This window comes from Rattus norvegicus, chromosome 17 (assembly GCF_021556685.1).
Source record: "Rattus norvegicus strain SHRSP/BbbUtx chromosome 17, alternate assembly SHRSP_T2T, whole genome shotgun sequence".
In the NCBI taxonomy this organism is placed as follows: Eukaryota; Metazoa; Chordata; class Mammalia; order Rodentia; family Muridae; genus Rattus; species Rattus norvegicus.
Genome location: NC_141550.1, coordinates 20,465,163 through 20,487,993, shown reverse-complemented (window position 1 = coordinate 20,487,993; position 22,831 = coordinate 20,465,163). Strand labels below are relative to the sequence as shown.

Sequence of the window (22,831 nt, the reverse complement as noted above, 5' to 3'; positions counted from 1 at the left end):
TGCTAAGACTCATCTCACGTGACAAAGCTAAGGTCCTGGTTGGGAGAGCCCAGGGCTCTAACACAAGGCAACTCCAGGGAGGAAGCCCTAACAGTTTGGCTGCCCAGGCTCCCATCCTGTAGAGCCATCAGAGATGCCTTACCCCTCTACACAGTTATCATTTCCTCCTTGTGACACAAAATGACAGGGACCTCCTGTTTCCTTTAGCCTCAAAAACCCACCCTCCTTCCTCTCTTGGCAGGTCAAAAAACTGGGCTTAAGACTGAGAATAATCCATCTGGGGACATATCACCTGATAAAGGAGAAAAGGGACTATATTCCCCTTAAGAATCTTTAAGAATTAGCTATTCTAGACTAACACAAGCTTGGGAATACCCAAGGGAATCCCTTCCCTTTGGACATCTCCATGGATGCTCTAATGAAGGATCTGGTTCATAAACCTAGACATGCAGTATACACAGAGAATGAGACACCCTCCCACACACACACACACACTCATGCATGCATGCATGCACGCACACTCCCATGCACATATGCACACACACACACACTCATGCATGCATGCATGCATTCATACTCCCCCCACACACACACACACCATGATGCTGTTGCAGGTCCTGTTTGGGAACCAAGGCATGTAACCAGCGTTCCCTGAGCCTTCTTGAGAATCTTTGTCCTTCCCCTCCATGGCATTCTGCCTCATTCAGGGTTAATAAGTTCAGTCCTAAGAGAAAGCAACTATCCTGAAAGTCTCAAGTCCCATATCCAGGGACCAAGAAAGAAAGAAGCCATCCCCCCAGCACCACTGGTATCTGACTCTGATAAACAGGAGGGACAGAGTGGCCATTCCACGAAGGTGGCAGAGAAGGACAGGCAGAGTTCTGAGTAATCCGCTTAGAACCTCTTCATCCATTCTTGATCCATCCCAGTTGCAAATAGGAGAATTCTGCCTGAAGAAGGGTGTGGTGTTGGTCTTGACTGTCCACAGCATTTTGAATCACAATGGAAACAACCTGCTGGGGAAGCCTGTGTGGAGTTACTAGATGTAGGATAATTGAAGTAGGAAAACCCACCCTACATGTGGTCAGCACTGTTGCTGGGCCTAGAACCTCAGACTAAACCAATAGAAAGAGGTGAGCAGCAGCATTCTTGGCCTTCTGCTTCCTGATTGCAATGTGACCTCAGGTTTCGGATACCACTAGACTACACCTCAGACTTTGAGCCACAACATAAGTAAGTAATATGCCAGAGAGCTCTGTTCAGCATTGGTAAGCATAGTCCAATGCTAGCTTCTTCATCAGCTGTACCAGCTGAAGTCCCAGTCTTAGCCTCAGCCAATGACTAAGGGAGACCATGAGCTAAGCACTCAACCATTTCTGCCAACACAGGGCTCCTCTCAAGTCTAGCTTGGCCTCGGCTTTCCTTGTTGACCCAACAGAAATGGTAAGATCTGCATCACTGTCCCACACTCCCTCCCACCTTACTCCCCTCCCAATTTCCTTCCCTGAGCATCAGTTCTAAGTTGTTAGCCGCCTAACTCCATCTCAACACCTTACTACAACCAGTCAGTGCTACAGAAGTCAGGTCATGTGAACAAGGGCTCACTGTACCCACAGATACCTCTGAGTACCTCTACAATGAGACGTCATGAGAGGAATGAGAAAATGGGAAAGGATGTCTTAAATACTAGGCACATCGATGAGGGAGAAAGGAAGATGCCAAATAAATCATGCCGTGCAAGTCAGAAGGTATACCATTTTAAAAATGAGTGTGACAGTTTGAGTAGGAATGGCCCCTCACGGGCTCATATATTTGAACGACTGGACATTAGGGAGTGGAACTATTTGAGAGGGATTAGGAGGTGTGGCCTTGTTGGGGGTGGGCTTTGGGGTTTCAAATGCTCAAGCCAGGGCCAGTATCACTCTCTCTTCCTGCTGCCCGTGGATCCAGATGTAGAACTCTCGCTCCTTCTCCAGTACCATGTCTGCCTGTGTGCCACCATGCTTCCCGCCATCATGACAAAGGACTAAAATAAGAGTTGCCATGGTCCTGGTATCTCTTGGCAGAAATAGAACTCTTATTGAGACAATAGAAATAACTAAAAGTTACTGGTTCCATTTTTTTTGCTTTGTTTTGTTTTTTCATTTATTTATTTATTATTTTTTTTTTTTTGCCAGAGAGCCAGTGAGCCAGTGATCCAGGGGACGAGGAAGAAAAATAATAATCTGAGGTGTCTTACTTCATTTCAGTCAGCAGAGCGTGAGTAACAAAATGAGTTGGAGATAATTTAAAAGAAATTCTTACAAGATAAGGCAATAAATATAGGCGTGTTTCACCAAGCTTGGGAGGAAGGAAGTACGCAATTGGAAAATGTCAATGGCAACATAAGCTCTAGTGGAGACAAGTCCTCCTGTTAGAGGGAGAGACCGATCTGAATGCAGCGACAAAAAGGCAGCCATCTGTGGGGAAACTCGGGGACCTCAGAAGTGGGAGAACAGATGAAAAGACATCTTTATAAATTCTAGGCTGTCTTTATAAATTCTAGGAGTTGGGTCTTAACATTAAACTTTTACAGATCCTCAGGTGAGTGTCTGGCTGCTGAGGAAGGTGAAGCAAAAAGGGTAACAATTTCTAAGCATTTTTCTGGAATTCCCTACAGGTGTGCTCTGTTTCAGCTCTGTAGACTGACCCGAGGCCTTGTTTAGCCAAAGGCAAAGCACAGAAGATTCTCGTTACATTTCTACTTAAAATGAAGCAACCAAATGAAAATAAAAACAAACAAACAAACAAACAAACCTTTCCCAGGTTTCCTTGAGACTGAGTAGATCAAACCAATGTTTAACTGAGAGGATGAGGGAGGAGCTTTTGCAGAGAGTCTCTGTGATGGTCAGTCTTCACTGTCAACTGAACTTACAATCACCATGGAAACACACCTCTGGATGTACCTATGACCTAGCCTGGATGTGGGCATCGCTCTCCCATGGGCTGTCGCCCCACACTGGATGAAAAGGAGCAACCACTGGGGCTGCGGCAACCACTACTCTTTCTTCCTGGCTGTGGGTGCAACGTGACCAGCCTCTTGACACTCCTGCTGCCATTTTTGATTGTGCCTGGAACTACGTGTCAAAATTAACCCTTCCTTTCTTGGATTCCTTTGACCACACACCACCTGTCCTCAAGGGCACTGTCAGACAATGTCGTCTCATTTTCATTCTGGTTTCTGGATTCTAGCAAAACTATTGACAATGTCTCTAATGATACTTTGGAGTTAATGACAGAATCTCAGAATGTTTCGGTGGCTTTTTATTAAATAAATTCAGAGGTCACATGGAGGTAAATCCAGTAAAGGACAGATGCCAAATTTGGTAAGGAGCGCTTGGGCCATGACGCTCTGCCACAGAACTAGTTGATAGCCCCGTGTATGCTTTGACCTCTGTTTCTCAATGACTTAGGTGGACGTCCAAAAGCCTTGTGTACCAGGGATAGGAAGTATGAAGGTATGGACCTTACAACAAAGAACCAGGATGCAAGACAGTGTTTGGTGTGCTGGGAATTTGCATTCATTCCTGGATTCCGTCTTTAAACCCAGAGGCTGTTACGGTTTGAATGTGAGATGTCCTCAACGGGCTCATGCATTGAACTGCAAGGCCGTGGAGCCCTGCGGAGATGGAGGCTGACTTGGAAAGTTTCCATCCTTGATTTCTCTGCCTCATGGGCATTGCCTCGTGACTACCTGCCTCCCTGCTTCCCTGTTGCTGATGGAGCTACCCACTCTACCGTGTCTTCTCTGCCACGATGGAAGAGAATCCCTAGAACAGTAACGAAAAAATCCTTCCTCCCTCAGGCTTTAAAAAAAACCTGGATATTGTATTAGCTGCTTTATTCATTGCTGTGATGAAACACCCAACAAAAGCATCTTAAGGAGATAAAGATTAGTTTGAAGGTCTGGAGAAAACCATGGCAGCAGGGCCATCCTCTCCTCCTCCTTCTCCTCTCCCTCTCCTCCTCCTCCTCTCCCTCCTTTTCCTTCTCTCCTCCTCCTTCTCCTCTCCCTCCTCCTCCTCTCCCTCTTTCTTCTCCCTCCTCCTCCTCTCCCCCTCCTCTCCCTCCTCCTCCCTCCTCTTCCTTCTCCTCTCCTCCTCCTTCCCTCCTCTCCCTCCTCCTCCTCCCTCCTCTTCCTTCTCCTCTCCTCCTCCTTCTCCTCTCCCTCCTCCTCTCCCTCTTCCTCCTTCCTCCCTCCTCTTCCTTTTCCTCTCCTCCTCCTCCTCTCCCTCTTCCTCCTTCCTCCCTCCTCTTCCTTTTCCTCTCCTCCTCCTCCTCTCCCTCTTCCTCCTTCCTCCCTCCTCTTCCTTCTCCTCTTCTCCTCCTTCTCCTCTCCTCCTCCTTCCTCCCTCCTCCTCTCCCTCCTCTCCCTCCCTCCTCCTCTCCCTCTTCTCCCTCTTCTTCCTCTTCTTCCTCCCTCCCTCCTCCTCTCCCTCCTCTCCCTCTTCCTCCTCCCTCCCTCCTCCTCTCCCTCCTCTCCGTCCCCCTCCTCCTGTCCCTCCTTTCCCTCCCTCCTCCTCCTCTCCCTCTTCCTCCTCCCTCCCTCCTCCTCTTTCTCCTCTCTGTCCTCCTCCTCCTCTCCCTCCCTCCTCCTCTCCCTCCTCTCCCTCTTCCTTCTCCCTCCCTCCTCCTCCCCTCCTCTCCCTCCTCCTCCTCTTCTCCCTCCTGCTCCTCCCTCCCTCCTCCTCTCCCTCCTCCTCCCCTCCCCCTTTCCCTCCTCCTTCTCCTCTCCCCCCTCCTCCTCTCCCTCCTCTCCATCCTCCTCCTCCCCTCCTTTCCCTCCTTCTTCTCCTCTCCTCTTCCTTCTCCTCTCCCTCCTCTTCCTCTCCCTCCTCTCCTCCCCCCTCCTCCTCTCCATCCTCTCCTTCCTTCTCCTCTCCCTCCTCCTCTCCATCCTCTCCTTCCTCCTCCTCTCTTTCCTTCTCCTCCTCCCCTCTCCTCTTCAGTGTACTTCCCTCCTCCTCCTCATCCTCCTCCTCATCATCATCATCATCATGTGTTTGAATATTTTGCCTGCATGTATGTATGTGCACTGTATGTGCCTGGTGCCTGTAGAGGTCAGAAGAGGGTGTTAGATTCTCTGGAAGTTACAGGTGGTTGTGAGCCACCATGTAGGTGATTTGAACAATACCTTGACCCCTTGCAGTGGCAGCAAATGCTCTTAACCATGGAGCCATCTGTCCAGCCCTGTTTCCTTCTCTTTATCAAGCTCGGGACTCTAGTCCGTGGACTGATACTGCCTACATTTAGAGTAGGTCTTCTCATCTACATTAATCTAATCTAGAAGTTCACTTACAAGACATTGCCAGAGGTTGGTTCCCATCTTTAAATTCTGACACCTTGGGCAGCACAAGCATTTCGGTCACGGTGATGTACGTGTTGCTAATATTGCTATCCCACCAGCAACATAGCCTAGGGAGAACTGCAGCGTGGTGAGAGAACTTACATCCAAGCTAAACCAAATCAAATGGGCAACCGGATTCCTGGTTAAGAGAAGACATGAGGGAATGAGCCACATGCCTCCAGTCACTAGACATCTGTTTCATAGTCGAGCACTGGTATGTTCTGTCCTCCACTGATCAGACAACAACTGAGGGAATGGTGGGGCTGAAAACCACCTTATGTAGTAGAAATGAACTGTCTGAAAAACAAGAATGTCCCCCAGGAAGCTGGTCCTCAGTACAGGGGCACTGTGCAGGAGAATCAAGCATCAAATATAACTAGGTATCTCGAGGGACATGTATCCTAAGAATACAGAGAGGTCCTGTGTTAGGCCCAGAGTGTGTCTCCAATCCTGGGGAGTGTGGAAGTGCTTCTAGCTATGAGTAGGCTGGAGAACGGGCATTCTTTCTACCACACTGGATAGAAGATCAGCCATCCACGGCTGGTGCTCCTCTGGGCACCAGTCCAAAATAGGGCAGTCTGCTGCATACAAAGTGAATTTGAATAGGGGCTGCCTGTTTCCAATTCTATCTTTTCAGTGCGGTCCAAGCTAGAGTTTTCTGAACCCCAAGGACCTTTAAGTGGATCTGTTCCTTAAAGCCTGGGCTTAGCATCCCAGTGATGAAGGCAGGGTGAGGCTGGGAAATACTCCTGTCATTAGTCACTCCCTCTTCATCACCTCAGGGCTCTCTGCTTCATGGGGGAGCTTATGTAGACACCTCTCCTTCCTCAACACCCTGTCTCTGGAGTCTTCTTCAGGATCTACCCACATTGGACTCGGGAGCCTTCCTTCCCACAGCAGATGCACCTTCAGGTGAACATGTTCTAGATTGTTCTTGAGAGCCAAAGATCCTGCTGCCTCAGGATTCATCTGGAGCTACTAGAATCCTCCACCAGGAGCTCAGGTGTCTGCTGGTTCCCCTATGGGAGAAAAGGCAGGGAGAAGGTGGAAGTGGGGTCTTACAGGGACATGTGACAGGGGATGGAGAGGTGGCTTTACTTAGAAGCTTGACTACTCTCTGAGAACTAAACACCAGTCATTTTTCCCCCCTTGAACATCTCTAAGGAAAATACAGCATGGACTTCAGTGATAAAATGATCCCCCCAAAATCCTGGATTGTAATCTGGAAGTGCAGACTCCTCATGAGCATGTGCCTCTGGCCCACAGCAGCAGAGTGTGGTGGTAACTCTGCCTACCCACAAGTCCTACCCACACCTACCAGTTTATGAAAATCATGAAGCATCGATTGCTCTGTTTGGTTCCATCAAAGGCAGGAGAACAGTATTCGCTCTCCTTGACGTCCCTGGGGTCTCTGCTGCCCATGGAGAACCTTGTGAGTTTGACTAGGACTCCGTTACTGTGCTTTTCTACAGGGAGAATACTCTCGATTATTTCTTCAGAAGGGAGTTAAGTCTCTGCTGCTCACTAGCTCTTTCTCCCAGATGGCAGTCTCCAGGCTATCTGCTGCTTGCTAGGGTCATCCCACAACAGCTTTTCGGGGGTGAGGACAGACCTCTGCAAAGCCCATTAAACCGTCTGTGGCTCTAGCTTAGAAAAAGAATCACAAGGCCTAGGAGGCAAACAATAATGAAGCTACTAGCTGGATACAGCCTGGAGGTCGCCAGTAGACTTAATTTATCTGGTTTGTCCCCTGGACCATCACTGTCACAGGAAATGGACGGAGATGGACATCTAGTCAATAAGGCTGAACTTTCCGATCTTCATGAAGACACCCACCTCCCCAAATGCTCTTACCAAATGGTCAGACTACTTGAGCTGCAATAGTAGAAGCTGAACTGCAAGACAGAGGAAGTTATATTTAGGCGATATTCAAATTGAGGAGTTATTTTAAACATGGGATAATTTTAAAGCATGAAAATAAGTTGTAGCTTGTGCGTGCTAATTGTAGCTCCCACCTCCGTTAAAAGGAAGCAAGAAGGAGTAATAATTAGACGATGGTGATGGTGGTGACGACACTCATCTGACACTTCCTATGTGGTTGGCACCATTTGGAGTATAACATTGTAGCTCTCACATCAGCCCTGTCAGGTTGCTAAATTAAATGTCCCCATTTTACAGATGAGAATACTAAGGTAGAGGGAAGCTAAGTAGCTAGTCTGAAGCCATGTAGCTAATAAACGGATTGCTGCAAGCCACACCTTCTATGTCCTATAGACATACCTCCTATCTTTGAGGGGAAACAACATTGAAGGAAGAGATGACCCAGAGGCAGGCTTAATTGTTCAACATGACTTGAGTGTATTCATGCAGACATTGGGAGTGGTCTAGATCTCTATCCTTTGTGTTCGCGCTCTCTCTCTATCTATCTATCTATATCTCTATCTCTATCTCCTTAATAAATATCTCTCCTTAAGTTCCAACAAATTTTTTCAAGAAGAGGAGGAGAAACATCATGTCAGGAATGCAGCTAATGAGTATGTGAGTTCACCACACTTGTGGTATCTGTGCACATCAAGGTCTGCTGTAAGGCCTTCCTCAGAATGGCTGAGACACGCCAGAGAGACTTAGGGGCTGAGTATGCACATCTCTCCCAAACGCAAGGCCAGTGAATGGGTCATGCATGGGAGGAGTGTTTACCTTATGAAGTCAGCAAATGCACAACTCTGTGTGTGTGTGTGTGTGTGTGTGTGTGTGTGTGTGTGTGTACACTCAGTCTTTCAATGCCAGCTTACCAGTCTGTCACTGTACACTCCACAGGCCACCGCCCCTAGGGACAGAGTGACAAGCCTCATGTCATTTCGGCTTTCTCCAGTAACTGCACTTCGGATAATGCAGAGTACACACACTTGTCTTTCTTCATGCTTCCCTCTAGGGCCATTATCATCTGTCAAGCAGAACTTTCATTATGAACATTTTGCCTCCTAAGAGGCACTAAACCACCAGAGTCGCCCGATTCGCGACTTCCTGTGTCACAGACACAGCGCTTCTCACATCTGCTGACTCTCTCCCTCCCCAGGTCCCCAGCTCACTCTTCTTTCTCCGCAGCAGCCCGGTTGAATTTTCTATTCCTGGTATCAGTTAGAGCTACGGTTAGATCAGCATTTGAGCTCCGGCTTCACCCCTGTAGAATTCCCCCCTGAGATTTTGTTTCGTCATCTGTAAACTGAGGATTAGGGTGAAACTAAATAAAGCTTACGGAATCAACTTGGTAAAGATGCCGTTTGAAGTATTTGAAGCACACAGTATACATCTGGCATGAAAGCAGAGTTTGATGTGCTTAGCTGCCCCGTTGGCAAAACTTCCTATGGATCTTACCAAAAACCACAGCAGAAGCAGCTTGAGGGAGGAGGGGTCGCTTATTTTGGCTCGTGATTCAAAGAGATACAGTCCATCCCAGTGGGGAAGGTGTAGGCATAAGAGCTCCATTCGTGGTCATGGTAGCTTGCTGCCTAACTTGTTCCTCACATCTTAGCATCTCAGACAGCAGTGAACTCAGCAAGAAGCAGGACCAGGCTATCCTTCTCAGGGCCAGTCTTCCAGGCAAGCCACTTCTTCCACAGACCCTGCCTACTAAAACAGTGCCTCCAGCTGGAGACCAGTTGTTCAAACACGTGAGCCTATAGGGGACATTCTACGGTCAAGTCACAACACAGGATCTATCAGGACTCGACTCGGCACTGACACTCTCTCACCTACTAATTTCTACGGTCTCCGTTTCTCATCTCCTTGATGTTGTTCATCCAGATCTCTTGTCTGGAAGAGCCTCTCCATTACTTACTGAACTCATCCCGTGGCCTTCAAATCCTCCTGGAACATCACTCTCTCTATAAGTGCTTGCTAACTTCCCCAACCTCAACTGCCCTTAGTGGTGCCACCCTGCTAGAAGTCATGTGTCTCCTCACGTGGCACCTTCACCCCTCCTTCTCACCATCCTACATGACCTGAAAGGCTCAGAGATCCATGTTTTTTGTGGGTACAGTTAACATTAGAAAAATGGGTATGTTGTACATTGTTTCAGAGTGGTAGGTTTTCAGGATCCCTAGAGATCACGAGATCCAGAGCACTGGAAGTTCCTGCAGACCTCTCACTGACAACCACACTTCCACATAAAGACAGAGCTGAATGCCTGATCAGGCTCTGTGACTTCCTCTTCAACATCTGTCTATCCCACCAGGCCTTTGGAAGACTAGGACTAAGCCTGACAGTTGTTTGAAGGACATGAAAGACCATGGTCAGGGCCTAAGAAGGCTGGTGGGCATCTAGGAGGTCAGGACATCCAGAAGAAATATGAAGACACAAATTGGAGGACAGCCTGAGAATTAGAATTGGCAAAAGGTTCCAAATGAATTTCTGGAGGCAATCTTAGGGAGATTCATCCTTTGGTTCAGATTGGCAACGTCCCAATTGAGAGCCCTGCTCAGACCACAAATGGCCGTTTGCAGGAAAGTAATCACAGAGAGTCCGACATCATTCTATCATGCAGGATGTGGGCTTTTTATATTTCCTAATGGCGACCCAGGTTCCTGTCCTTGGAAGACAGCCACAGTATAAAATATGCTCTATACTTTTTCAGTTGAACTTCTTTACCATTAATGATTGATAATGACTTGAAATTATAGCATTCATTCATTCCCTCATATGCTAACTACTCCCCCATGAGAAAGGAAGTTTGAGGGTTAGGGATTTTTGTCTCCTTTTCATACTGTCCAAAGCACGTAATGGATACTTGTTGAATGACATAACCACGACGTGTCATATCAGGAGAGATGTGTTCTTCTCTTCCTCCTCTGTGGAGTGATTCATTTTCCTATATATTTTCTATCTTCTCGGTTTGATGCTCTGTTTACTTATGGCCCTTCCTGCCTTGTGACTGTGACCACTGACTTTATAAATCCTTGCGTAACTGCATTTGCAGCTTTGGGCTTTAAAATGTTCAGCACCATTCAGTACTTTCATGCTGTCATTGAGATTTCTCTTATGTCACGTAATTTATTTGGAAGCACACGTGAATGCGTATGTACCTGTGTTCCAAATACAAGTAGGTGAGAGGTAGAAGCAATGGGTCAGTGGCTAAGAACATGTATTGCTCCTGCAGAGGGCCCCAGACTTGCTTTCCAGGAACCATATAGTGGCTTCTGTAACTCCAGCTCCAGGGGATCTGACACCTCCTCAGGTTTCCATAGGCACCAGCCATGAAGGTGGTACACAGACATACAGGTAGACAAAACACTCACACATAAATAGAACAAGCAGATATAAAGAAAACCTTTTTAAACTAAGTCATTATGCTGTTTCTAAATGTATTTGTGTGCTGAGATCCGTGTGTAAATTCTAATCATCTGTTTGCAATGCTGGAGATGAATCAAAGGGCCTTGTCCATGTGAGGACCTGTATTCCATTCCTGAGTCCAATCTTTTGGAACAACGGTACTGTGGTTTTTCCAATTTCCAGCATGCAACAGTATTCCATACTCCCTGGAAAGGTCTGTTCTCCATCTTCAGGCTGGTCCCATTGTCCATATTTGATATCCATACTGCTCAACTGTATCCTTTTTTCTGGCACGGGTTCTCGCTACTTTGCTTCTCCACTCTGTTTTAGTCTCTAGCTCTTTGTGAGTTAGTCTTTAGTGTCTCCTTAGTGACCACCATTCCCTTGAAAACAGGTAAGGACTACAGCTCCTGTCTGCAGCTCAGATCGGTCCTCTCACTACTTAAATGTTCTTGCTTTGTAATCTTTTCATTTCCCCTGCCATCTTTCCCACAGAAGCTAAAGGCTGTTCTTATATTTATCTGCATCTTTCCCCATCACTCCTCTCTCTCTCTCTCTCTCTCTCTCTCTCTCTCTCTCTCTCTCTCTCTCTCTCTCTCTCTGATCTTTCATTTGACATAATTTCCCTTCTATCAGTAGGAAATCTTCCAGAAGTTTCCTTAATGGCAGTCTATTTGTGGTAAACTTGTGGTTTGCCTTTGTTTCATCCTTGCTCAATTTTTGTTTGTTTGTTTTATACTTTTGAGATGGAGTCTCACCATGTAGCCCAGGCTGTCCTCGACATTGTAACCCCTGCCTCCTAGGTGCTGGGATAACAGCGTACACTAACACACTCAGATCAATCCTGTTCTTTCCTGTTTCCCCTCCCTCTCAACAGGATAAAGTATTGTGAATTGACTGGTTTTCCCTGACTGTACCTTTGCTATGACTCCCCTGCCTAGGAACTGTCACCATTATAGATGACCTGTACTCATGAGGAGCCGGGGGATGGGCTCAGTTGGCGAGGTACTTCCTGCACAAGCAGAGGACCCGAGTTCAATCCCAGCTTCAGCATAACAGTCAGGTACTGGAGCACTACTTAGCTGTGTGTTCTGCTTGCCACTGGGGTGCTGGGCAAGCTGTTCAGGGGAGGCAGAACACAGCCCATATAATAGGGGTCCCAGTCATGCTTACCCAGGTGAGAAACAGCAGACTCTGAGACGGATGCTGTGATGCCCAGTCTCCTGTGTACCCAGGCACCGCTGGCAAATCACTGGGATGAAGTCTGAGGGTCTGTGGTTTCTCTCAGGGCATCTACACACCAGGCAGGAAGGGGAAGGCTGACCCCGGGCCTGGGGCTGGGGGAAGGGGTCCAGTTTGGTTCTGAATGAGATCTGGAAGTATAGAGGGACTAAAAGAGAGAGGGCCTTCTCCGGAAGATTTAGGCAAGGATCTTTTTGATGACAGCACCCACCCCTGCCCCACCCCATGGCCATCTTTGATGAAGGAGATGGTCTTAGCTTATCCAAATTGCTTTATTTGATGGTGGAGGTAAATTTACTCAGGTTGAACCAGAGATTAGATACCTTTTTCGGGAAGGAAAAGTCCAGGAAGGGAAGCTTGTTGGCTGAACACCCGGGGCCTTATTAGCATGGAGAACTCCAGGTTTTTGTACTATGTGACCAATTGTCATGATCCTCTCAGTTGGGTGTCATGGTTCTGTGTTCCAGATCAGGTAGCTTTGAAGGGGACTAGCTCTATGCTTGATGTTCTCAATTCAGAGATTTCCCCAGGGTCTGAGTCTGTTAGTGCAGTCCAGTTGCCCCACAGGTAACATGGCTGGGAATCCCAGGGAGAGGAGACTCCTGGAGACTTCCTTGGGACTTGTTGGTCAGCTAATCTAGCTGACTTGGGGAGCTCCAGGTTTCATGAGAGACCATGTCTCAAAACACAAGGTGGAAAAGAATTAGGGAATGTATTTGACATTGACCTCTGGCCTCTACACAGTGAGCACACAGACAAATAGAAAAACACAGACAGATGAACAGAGAGAGAGAGAGAGAGAGAGAGAGCAAAACTCGGATCAGTTGATCAATCAGCTCCTCATTTCCCTAGCAGGTGTTCTAGTCCTCTCGCTGGCTACCTTGTAACTCTCTCCTGGCCTTCTCATTGGCTACCTTGTAACGAGCTCCTGGCCAGTCTCTTGGCTGGCTACTTTGTAACTATCTCTCCACTTTTTTCCCTGCAGTTTGCTTTCAAAGGCTCCATCTGTCCTTTATTTGTAATCCTCTGATTTAGACTGTGGGAATGCTATGGTTCAGACAGGGTTTGCATGTATCACTAATGACTTCCACGACAGTAGCCCCAATTGCTGGTGGAACCTGTAGGTAGGTAGGTTTGAGGGTGTGACTTTGAAAGGAACCATGGTCCTCTGGCTCCCTATTTAAAGATATGATTTTTTTTTCACATGTGTGCTTTTGCAATGTACCTTAGCCATGAGGTCATCACCAGAGCTGAAGTGATGTTGGTGACCCTCTAAATACCTTGACTCTCTAGAACTGTTACCCTGACTTGGGTATTTTGTCACAGAAACAGAAAACAGACAACTTCATGAATTTCTAGGATAAGTAGTAGTATGACTGATTAATTCTGGAAAATTCTCAGCTATTATCTCTTGGACTGTGCCTCTATCCCATTTAATTATCCCCTTCTGGAACACTGATTAGAGAGTAGTTAAACAGGTGACTCCCCTGTCATAGCCACCTGTGGCTAGCTAGCACCCATCACTACAATTGTTTCATCAGGCACACCTCAGTGCATGCTCGCTCTCTTTCTTAACCTTTCTTTCATGTTTTCCAACTCTGTCTCGGGGGATCATGCATGAATGGATTTGTTTAGGTCAATCTTCTGGTTCTTCATTCACTATTTTCTTTATTAGTCTGTTCAGCCACAAAGTTTTTAAAAATCCATTGTATATATACTTTTGTTCCAAGACATTATATTTTGAGATATATGTAAATCTAAACACAAAATATGCCTGGTGGTGATATTAATCTAGGATATTTTTTGAACTATCTTTTTATTTCAAGAACTTTATCAGCCCATATAAGTAGTGTGACTTCTGACAAAATGTTCATGGTGGAGGGAGGGGTGCTAGGGTCGGGGGGGAGGTGCTGGCTCACAGTAACTGGTTCTCACGGGAAACTCTGTTTCTCCTTTCCCCAGCCCCTAGAGTTCTGACAGATCTGCTTTCTAGCTGTCAGGTTTTATATGTGGTAGAGTTTATTTCTCATTAATCTAACAGTGGCTGTTGTCCCTTGGGCTCCCAGCTTAACGCATGACTGCTGAGATGAGAGATAGATGGTGTTTTTCCATGGTGTTAGATTCTACACTTTGAGAAAGCCCTAGATGGCATGCCCTGCCTCATATGAAGTCATCTAGGTCTCAAGTCTTCATGGTTTGACAATAAACTTTGGGGGAGAAAGCCAACCTCCATACTCAGAGTGTCCTTGATTTATAAATATTGTTATGATCTATTGTCCCTGATTTATTTATAAATTGTTATGATGATCGCCCATTGTGGTGACTTGTGGTGTGGTGACTCGGTAATCTTAATTCTTGGGCTGAAGTGGAAAGACTGTCATAAGTTCAAGGTCAGCCAAGGCTATACAGTTTAGACCACCTGACCCACATAGTAAGAGCTTTCCAAAAAACCAAAACAAAACAAAACCACAAAAAAGGAATTGTCACAGTCCAGACCAGACGGGACTAATAATGTACTGTGATACCTTGATGTATCATAAAGCCCTGGACTGAATTCTGGAACATTAATTGAGAAATTAATTAGCTCTTTGCAAAGGGTACCCATTCAGCTCATCGTTTGTACCAGTGTTGACATGGAGTTGTGACAAAGGAGCTGTGGCTATGTAAATGCTCACCTCATTAAAACATAATATTCCTTTTGCAACTTTTCTTTAAAACTAAAATTATTCTCAAATAAAAAGCTGATTGAGTCGGATAGTGGGGGCACCCAACTTTAATCCCAGCACTCGGGAGGCAAAGACAAGTGAACCTCTGAATTCCAGGCCAGCCAGAGCTACAGAGCAAGTTCCAGGCATGAAGAAAAATCCTATCTTGAGAAACAAACAAACAAATAAACAAAAATATTATTGAAAAATAGAATTCTAATGACCTCTTGTTTTTATTAAGAGCATTTACCATTTTCCTTGGGGACTGGGGATGTAGCTCAGTTGATAGAGTGCTTCCCTAGCATGTATCCAAGCCTGGGGTTCGATTCCCAGCACTGCATATAAGTGGGTATGGTGAGTCATATCCACAATCCCAATACTCCGGAGGAGAGGTGGGGACAGGAAGATGAACTTCAAGGTCATTCTTGGCTGTATACCAAATCAGGGGCGAGAAGGGTGGCGCCAAGAGAATGAAGACAGGTAGCAGGTCAGTAAACGCCAAAGACCCTCAGCAAACAACCAGGACCCAGCAAAGAGTTTTGGAAAAGATGCTCTTCCCTGTCATGAGACGACACCACCCTTGCTGACACCTGGAGTGTTCCTAAGGTAAGAGACAATGCACCATCATTGTTTAAGCTCCTGCAGAGTTAGTCTCTAAGACTCCACAATGTTACGTCTCCCATTAGAAGTCTTCCTAGCTCTTTTGTGTGGCAGTAACTCAGATCTCAGATAGATGAGCTCTTTGGAGTAATTTAGAGAGCCCAGGCTCACCTCTGTCCGGGACAGCATTCCCAGCACCGGGCAGTGTTCTCTTCTGTTACAATGTTTCTGTTTTACAGGTAGCCCTGGAACACAGTCAATTATCCTCAGCAAAGTGCTTTCTGCCTGAAAGACACAATGTTCTTATTCACATGCACTCTAAAAATGTTCCAGGACGAATCCAAGAGCACCCTGACTTTTCTGACCAAGAAACTAGTTAACCAGTAAGACAAAAACTCACAGAGACAAGTGGCAGCTATTGGCCAGGGCACTCAACAATGACTAGAACAGAACCAGGGTCTCGGCACAGTAACCAAGCATGGTCAAGGGCTGGGATAGCCTTCAGCAGCTGACCTTGTCACTCTCTGAGGGATAGACTGTTTGGATCTCAGAAGCTCTTTTTGCCTCACACAGACCAATACAGTCAGGTAACATCAGGAAATTAAACAGCCAGTGGGTAAACCCCAAAACTCACCCAGCAGAGACCTCAAATCATGCAGCAGGCGGAAAATCAATAGATTCCTACACTTAATTGGACATGCAAGCTAGATTTAGGCAGTAAACCAGACCTTCCCTTTGTTATCCAGTATGCAAGGTACTCCCCTTCCTCTCAGCGAAGTCCATTTTCTCCCCTCCCTTCATGCAAAAAAAAATCAGCTACCATCCATCCATGTGAGATACTTCCTAAAGTGTCCTACAGATGCTGAAAAAACACACACACACACGAACTGATATTTTTCATACATACGTATATACATACATATATATGCATATATATGTGTATATATATACATGCACATGCATATATATGTGTATATATATACATATACACACACACCACACACACTTATGATGAACTTTGATTTATCAGTTAGGTATAACAAGATTTACAATAACTAATAAGGAAACAGAAACATTATGATAATGTGCTGCAATAAAATTTGCTACAGTTTATGGATTCTTTATTTCTGAAATGTTCCACTTAATATTGTGGGGCTGCAGTTGAATATGGGCAACCAAAGGCAAGTGGGGAATGCTGGGAGACAAAAGCTGAAGGTTCTCTGCACAGTTCCGAACTGAATCAGTTCAGGGTGTGGGAAGCGGCATGATAGAAACATTCTCACACAGTAGGTACCAAGATGGCGTGTATGTTAGACTTGTATGTCTGAGGCTGCTGCCTAGCACTAGGGGAACTCTGTTCTGGATTCAGAACCTTGACATGTCCCTTCCCCAGCTGCCTTTCCCCTAGACCTCAAGCCGCACCATTCAGCTCAGAGTGAGCAAGAGCATCCCACAGGCTATGTCGATCCTATCCATGCCTTGGTTCCATCTAATGGAATGACCACGCTTGCCCGTGTCTCTTTTGCTCTATGTTATCACAGCCAACTAAGCAGTGCCAAGAATAGCCACACTGGACAGTCATGGGTAGAGTTATAAACATCCCAGTAGTCCATTTGCAAAAAAGGGAAAATGGGTGAAATTGATCTTAAAAGATGTTGTTCTGTGCAACCTAATATATTAAAAATACCACACTGATACGTGACAGTGTTAAAAGCTTTTCCATCAAGGCATCTCAAATTTCTGTGGTTTTGGATATACATGTGTGTGTAGGCAAGAGGACAACCTTGAGTGTGGTTCTTCAGAATGATGTCTATCTTGGTTTTTGAAACTCACTGATTCATCCAGGCTGGCTGGTCAGAGAGACCCCGAGAGCCCCCTCCCTGTCTCTGCTTTCCCAACACCGAGATTATAAATATTAGCACACCTGGCTTTCTTTTTTTTTAATTAGTAAACTGGGGATCAAGCTTACACAGTCAGCACATTACTGCGTCATCTCCCCAACTCAGTGTTAAAGTTATTAACGAGAGACATTACTTTTCTTCGGTCTGTCTTCAAATTTCGGTAGCTTATGCTCCAGCATCTTTAATTCTGGCTACCTATGGTTCACGAACCGAACAGCCACACGTGTCTGACGGCTACCATACTGGACAGTGTTGATCTCAAGTGGTCTGAGAGTTTCAAGTGATCTCTCACAATTTAAATCTTAAGGAGCCATATGAAGGGAAAGCACATTTTTCATACTTTATGTTTTCAGTGGGAGCCATCAATGAAAGCGCCAAAAAGTTATTTTCTTCCACTAAATTCTTGAGCTCAATTCCCTTCCCTCATATGCACAGCTGTCTGCCTGAAAGACCCACTCCTTCCCTTTTCCCCAGTCACCTCAAAGGAATCTATTTTCTTTCCTAAAGTTTAAAAGGCAAATCTTCAGCAAACGGAAGCTGAAGCAAAAATAGCCATCTTGAATCCCCTAGACGGCTCGTCTGCACCACTGGGGTGCTTGTCCACATCTACCAGAGTGCATCGTTTTACAGCAGTGCCCTCTCTCCTATACAACTGAATTGTTTTATGAAGAAGGGATACTTCTCATCTCTAGTACACTAGGCCGCTTTGTGTTACCACGACGAAGTACCAGAGATAAGAAAATCTAAAGGAGGGAAGGTTTCTTTGTGCTCACAATCTATCTGACTGACTGCCTGATTCTGACACTTAGACTTACCGTAAGAGTCACTCGAGAATCACAGTGGAGAGTGTGTCGGAGGAAGCTGTTTACCTCATGGCAGCTGGAAAGTAAGCAAAGAGAAAAAGAAGGAACCAGAATCCCAATATCATCTTCAAGGGTGTGTCGTCAACAACATAACTTCCTTCCACGAAAGGTTCTACCACCTCCCAACAGTGCCACATCTAGGGACCAAGGCTTCAAAATGTGCCTATTTGGGGCCGGGGGCAGGGAGCAAACTCGAATGTTTATAGACCTAATTCCTAACCCAGTAACGGATGCTCAACATGAAAGTTCAGTTCCCTGGACAGAATGGTCCAAGAGAGAAGCAGAATGAAGCATAACAGTCAAAACTGAAACCATGATGCGATTGTATCCTAAGCTTAGAAGGGAGTTCACCATCTTTTTCTCAACATTCTGCTTGTCACAGATCACCCTGATTGGGGAATCCTTACATGGTAGAGATCAACGGAGGTCTCTTAGAGGCTGGTTATAGAGTAAGAGATGGAACACACAACTTCTAGACAAGACAATGTAAGTTTCAGATTTAGACCCTAAGTCACAGACCTTGATATACTATCTAACGGAATTCAAGCCCTTCGGATTCTCAGCACTGCATTTTTTGGCCACACCCACAGGGCAGCTTGCTACTGTAGAATCCTTTCTTAGCCATTTCCCCATGGTTGTATGCAAGTTCCACTGGGTGAGCCAGGGCCAAATCCTCATAGGCAAGAGCCTGGCCCCAACAATAGAGAAGTGTCTCTCGCTTGGTGTGGAGAAACCCAGCTCTGTTTGCTGAGTGAATGGATTCATTCCTTAAGCCTATCAGCATCCAGCCGCCCCATGGCTAACAGCAATTAAATGCATAGCTTTATGGAAACTTAGAGTGAACACTGAACTCACAAATTGAAAAGATAGTAAAATTGTATGTCAACATAGGTGAACATCGCCACGAATGGTAGCTGTACCAAAATGTTGATGCTATTCACCTAAAACTTTAATGTTGTGTAGATCTGAGAGTCTTGGGAGGCAAACACAGAATTTCCAGAAAATTGAAAACAAAAATGTTTTGTCTCCATACAGATAAATAAGGGACTTACAGACATGACACTTACACAGAAACCCTGTGAGAACCATCCTTCAAGTGAGATTGTTAAATGAATTAGTACAATAGTGACTAAGGTCTCTTGTTTTTCCAGATCCTTCTTGTAGACACTGCTGTTTTGCCTGCTCTAAGAAATCTGTACCATGTTTAGAAAAAAAAAAAGATATTTGATCATGGATTGTAGAATTTATTTATTTATTTATTTATTTATTTATTTATTTATTTATTGCTAATATATGTATGTGTTGATTGTTTTTAAGCGTGAAATTAAAAATAAATAGAAACTAGAGGCTGGAGAGATGGCTCAGTGGTTAAGAGCACTGACTGCTCTTCCAGAGGTCCTGAGTTCAATTCCCAGCAACCACACGGTGGCTCACAACCATCTGTGGGCATCTGGGATCTGATGCCCTCTTCTGGTGTGTCTGAAGACAGCGACAGTGTACTTATGTAATAAATAAAAATACTTTTAAAAATAAATAAATAAATAAATAAATAAATAAATAAATAGGAACTCTGTAATTTCTCTTCCCATAACATTGTGTGACCTTTGGAGACCTTTCATCTCTAATCTTTGTCTACCTGTTCCATTGTCTCTACCGGCAGGATCTGGTTATTCAGTGGCTTTGGGAATAAGCAATAGAATTCCTTCCTGTATTTCAGTGTCCTTTCATCTGCATGGGAGGGAAGGAAGTCTATAGAGGGGCTCACAGTCTACAGTGGGGTGATCTCAAGATCCCATGGGGTTTCTGCATTACAGAAGTGTGTATGAGGAGCAGGATCGATCTCGGGAAGCCTAGATGTTGGCAGTTTTCGAGCATGCGTTCATCATGACAGCAAAGGAAGCTATGCTCATCCGGGCTAAGGAGCAGTCAGAGGAGGCTAGTTAGACAGAGCAGAGGGCCTCAGAGCGGGAGCCCCCTGCAGAGGATGGGGTTGTTAGAGAAGGGAGCTAGAGTGTTTGTTAGTTAAAGCAGTGTGCTAGAATTTCCTCTGTGAGGCTATTGTGTGGTCTGGGCTTCGCAAGAAGTGAATTCCAAAGTGACCAGAACTGACTTCTGGGTAGATGGAGATATCCCTAGAAATTCTCAGTAGGGAAAACAATTCTGGAAGCCGTTTAGTGTTTTGCAGCCAAGAAATTCATATTTATAATCATGGCTTCATTAGCAGGAGCAGACAAAAGTGAGCGTTCAACACCTCCACTCTCCTAGTCAAGTGTAAAGACAACGCCGTGAGAGTATAAATGGCCGACAAATTAAGTCACATCCTGCAACTGCTTCCATTTTTAAACAGCGTGCAAACATCCATAGGAAGAATAGTTGATCTCACATCTCTGGCAGAAGAGCTAAGTGTCCACACAGACATGCTGACACTCCCATTCTTCTTTCCATTCGGCAGTGTCACTGAAACACAGGCAAGCAATAAGAAGAGGTTCAAACCCACACGGCCAAAGGGCCGGCGTGGACGGACGTCAGCACACAATTGCTATCGACAAGAATGGAGAGATGTGAGCTCACAACCGATGTTTACAGGAGCTGAAAGCTGAAGAACAGAGACGTACAGATGATGGAGCGGAAACTTAAAACCATGGCAGAGGAAGTCACGAAAACAAGCTCCTTTCCCAGGAAGCATCCTGATAAAACCTAGATGTGCGGGCTGCAGGTCCCTTAGAAGGCAGAAAAGCCACAAGTGGTTACGCACTTAGCTCCCCACAGTCTGTCTCTACTTCCTGTAAAGTACAATGGCCCTTCCCATCACCTGCGGGGACAGGAAGTTGAACAATAGGCTATGGATTCCAGATACCTTGGGCAGAATGAACCTCTTACTGCAAAATGGAAGGCTGTGTTGCACAAGGTAGAAAATTCCCAGGATAGGCCTTGCTGGGGTCCTTTAGGACAATGACTATGCTAGTTACCTCAGACAGCCCCCGAGCCTTAGAGAACCGGCTAGCAATGAATTCTAGATTTATCTTGTCCCTTGCTGCCTACTGGTAGGTAAGAAACCTGCTCTGTGTATCCTGTTGGACACAGGTATCCTACCTCACCAGCCCCAAAGAAGCCAGTAACGGAAGCGCAAGGAACCTGCTCGTGGACCGTGGGAGTAGCCGGAGGATGGAAGAGTGGGAAGCTGAGTCCTGACGTCAGAAACAGGGGGCGTGTCCACCCAGCGAGGACCAATCTGGAGAAAAGATACCCCTACATCATCTCCTCTCCCTCCAATTTCCATGTTCCCCACCAACGAAAGTCAACTTGGCAGAAAGGCCACTGAAGCAGCTCTACGAGCATCCACGCCCTGTGGTCCAGAACCAGGGAGTCGCCCGCTGTTCACCCGCCAAAGGATTTATATCCAGAGTCTAGAGGATGCTCAGAGAACTTAGTAACAACGGCAACAAGAGATAACGAAACCCACAAAGAATTTGCATCTAAAAATGGCCACAGGATCCCAACAGACATTTATTTTTCAAATAAAGAAATGCAGAATGACCAACAGTGGTATTTTTAAATATCCAATTTTAAATTTCAGAGAAATGAAAGTCAAAACGATGGTGAGGTACCATCTCATTCCCGGTAAAGTGGTTATTGGCAAAAGGTTAGAAGGGTAAATGCTGGTGAAGATACAGAACTCTCAAACACTGCTGGCAGAAAAATGTAAGTTGGTTCAGCCACTGTGGAAAATCCTGTGATCCAACTACCTCACTTCAGGCTATATGTGCAGAGGAAACAAATCTACACACCAGGTACCTGCATGCCGGTGCCTGTGTAATTTACCGAAGTGCCTTTTTACAGTTATCTAAGCTATGGAGTCAACTTGACTGCCCAGGAATCGGTGAAGGAAGGTGGTGTGTGTGTGTGTGTGTGTGTGTGTGTGTGTGTGTGTAATTGAATGTTACATAGCCATAAAGACGAATGGATTCCTGTCACACAATGGGCATACCATACCACCCTGTGGATGCTCTCGTTTGTGGAAACTTTAAAAGTGTCAAAGTTGAATCGTGACTTCCAGAGTGCTAGGGTGGGCGGAAGGGAAAGTGGGATGAGGAGACAAGCTGGTACAGACATGCTGTATGCATGAGCTGAACATCACATCAGGCCCCACTAATACATGCAGTCGATACCTATTAACGGAAAAAGAAATCAAAATGTAAAAAGCAAGTGTTAGGAAAATGAAACCTTTGGATAAGAATGGTGGAAAATCCCAAGACAGTGTCTGTGCTGTAAGCCCATGGAGACGAATCCAAACAGGAAGAAGAGAGACTCGAGGACTATAGCTAGGGAGAGGATGGAGCTGGTACGGTTAGGGACGAATGCCGGCTTTGTTCACAGCTCACGGAAGGACTGATGATCAGAACCCTAAAAGTAAGCACATGGGGAAAGAGACACAAGTTTAGCACCAAAGAGAATAGAAAAGCTGCAGAGAAAGGAGCCGTGATTTTGATTGGCTCTGACACATGTTGCAGAACATGACTGATGAGCCCACAGTCATAGTGGGGAGAGTGATGGGAACCTGTGGATGTCCCTTACAAGTCAAAGGGGCTCGCAGACGCACTAAGAATCCTCAGGCGTCTTCAAGTTCATGGAGGAGTCTGAACCAGGACTGCTCAGTTAAATGATCCATGTCCCCGTCCCACATCAATAGGACAAGAGTAAATGTTTGTTCCTTCATGGCGCTAGCTTCTGCAGTAACTTGTGTGCAGTAACAGGTATCTGATAGACAGCCCTGAGGGATGACAGGATGAGTTGTGTACATGAGTA

General features: G+C 45.7%; 1 protein-coding gene across 1 annotated transcript; it reads right to left on the bottom strand.

Moving 5' to 3' along the window:
* Nucleotides 1-5,979: 5,979 nt before the first annotated feature.
* LOC134482698 (uncharacterized) lies at nucleotides 5,980-21,305 on the bottom strand. The gene is made up of 7 exons (XM_087591763.1): nucleotides 21,279-21,305; nucleotides 21,119-21,213; nucleotides 17,978-18,041; nucleotides 15,433-15,546; nucleotides 7,241-7,281; nucleotides 6,705-6,852; nucleotides 5,980-6,405 (listed from the first exon to the last, which is right to left on the bottom strand). Coding segments are annotated over exons 1-6 (342 nt in total). The 3' UTR covers nucleotides 5,980-6,405; nucleotides 6,705-6,851.
* Nucleotides 21,306-22,831: the final 1,526 nt, after the last annotated feature.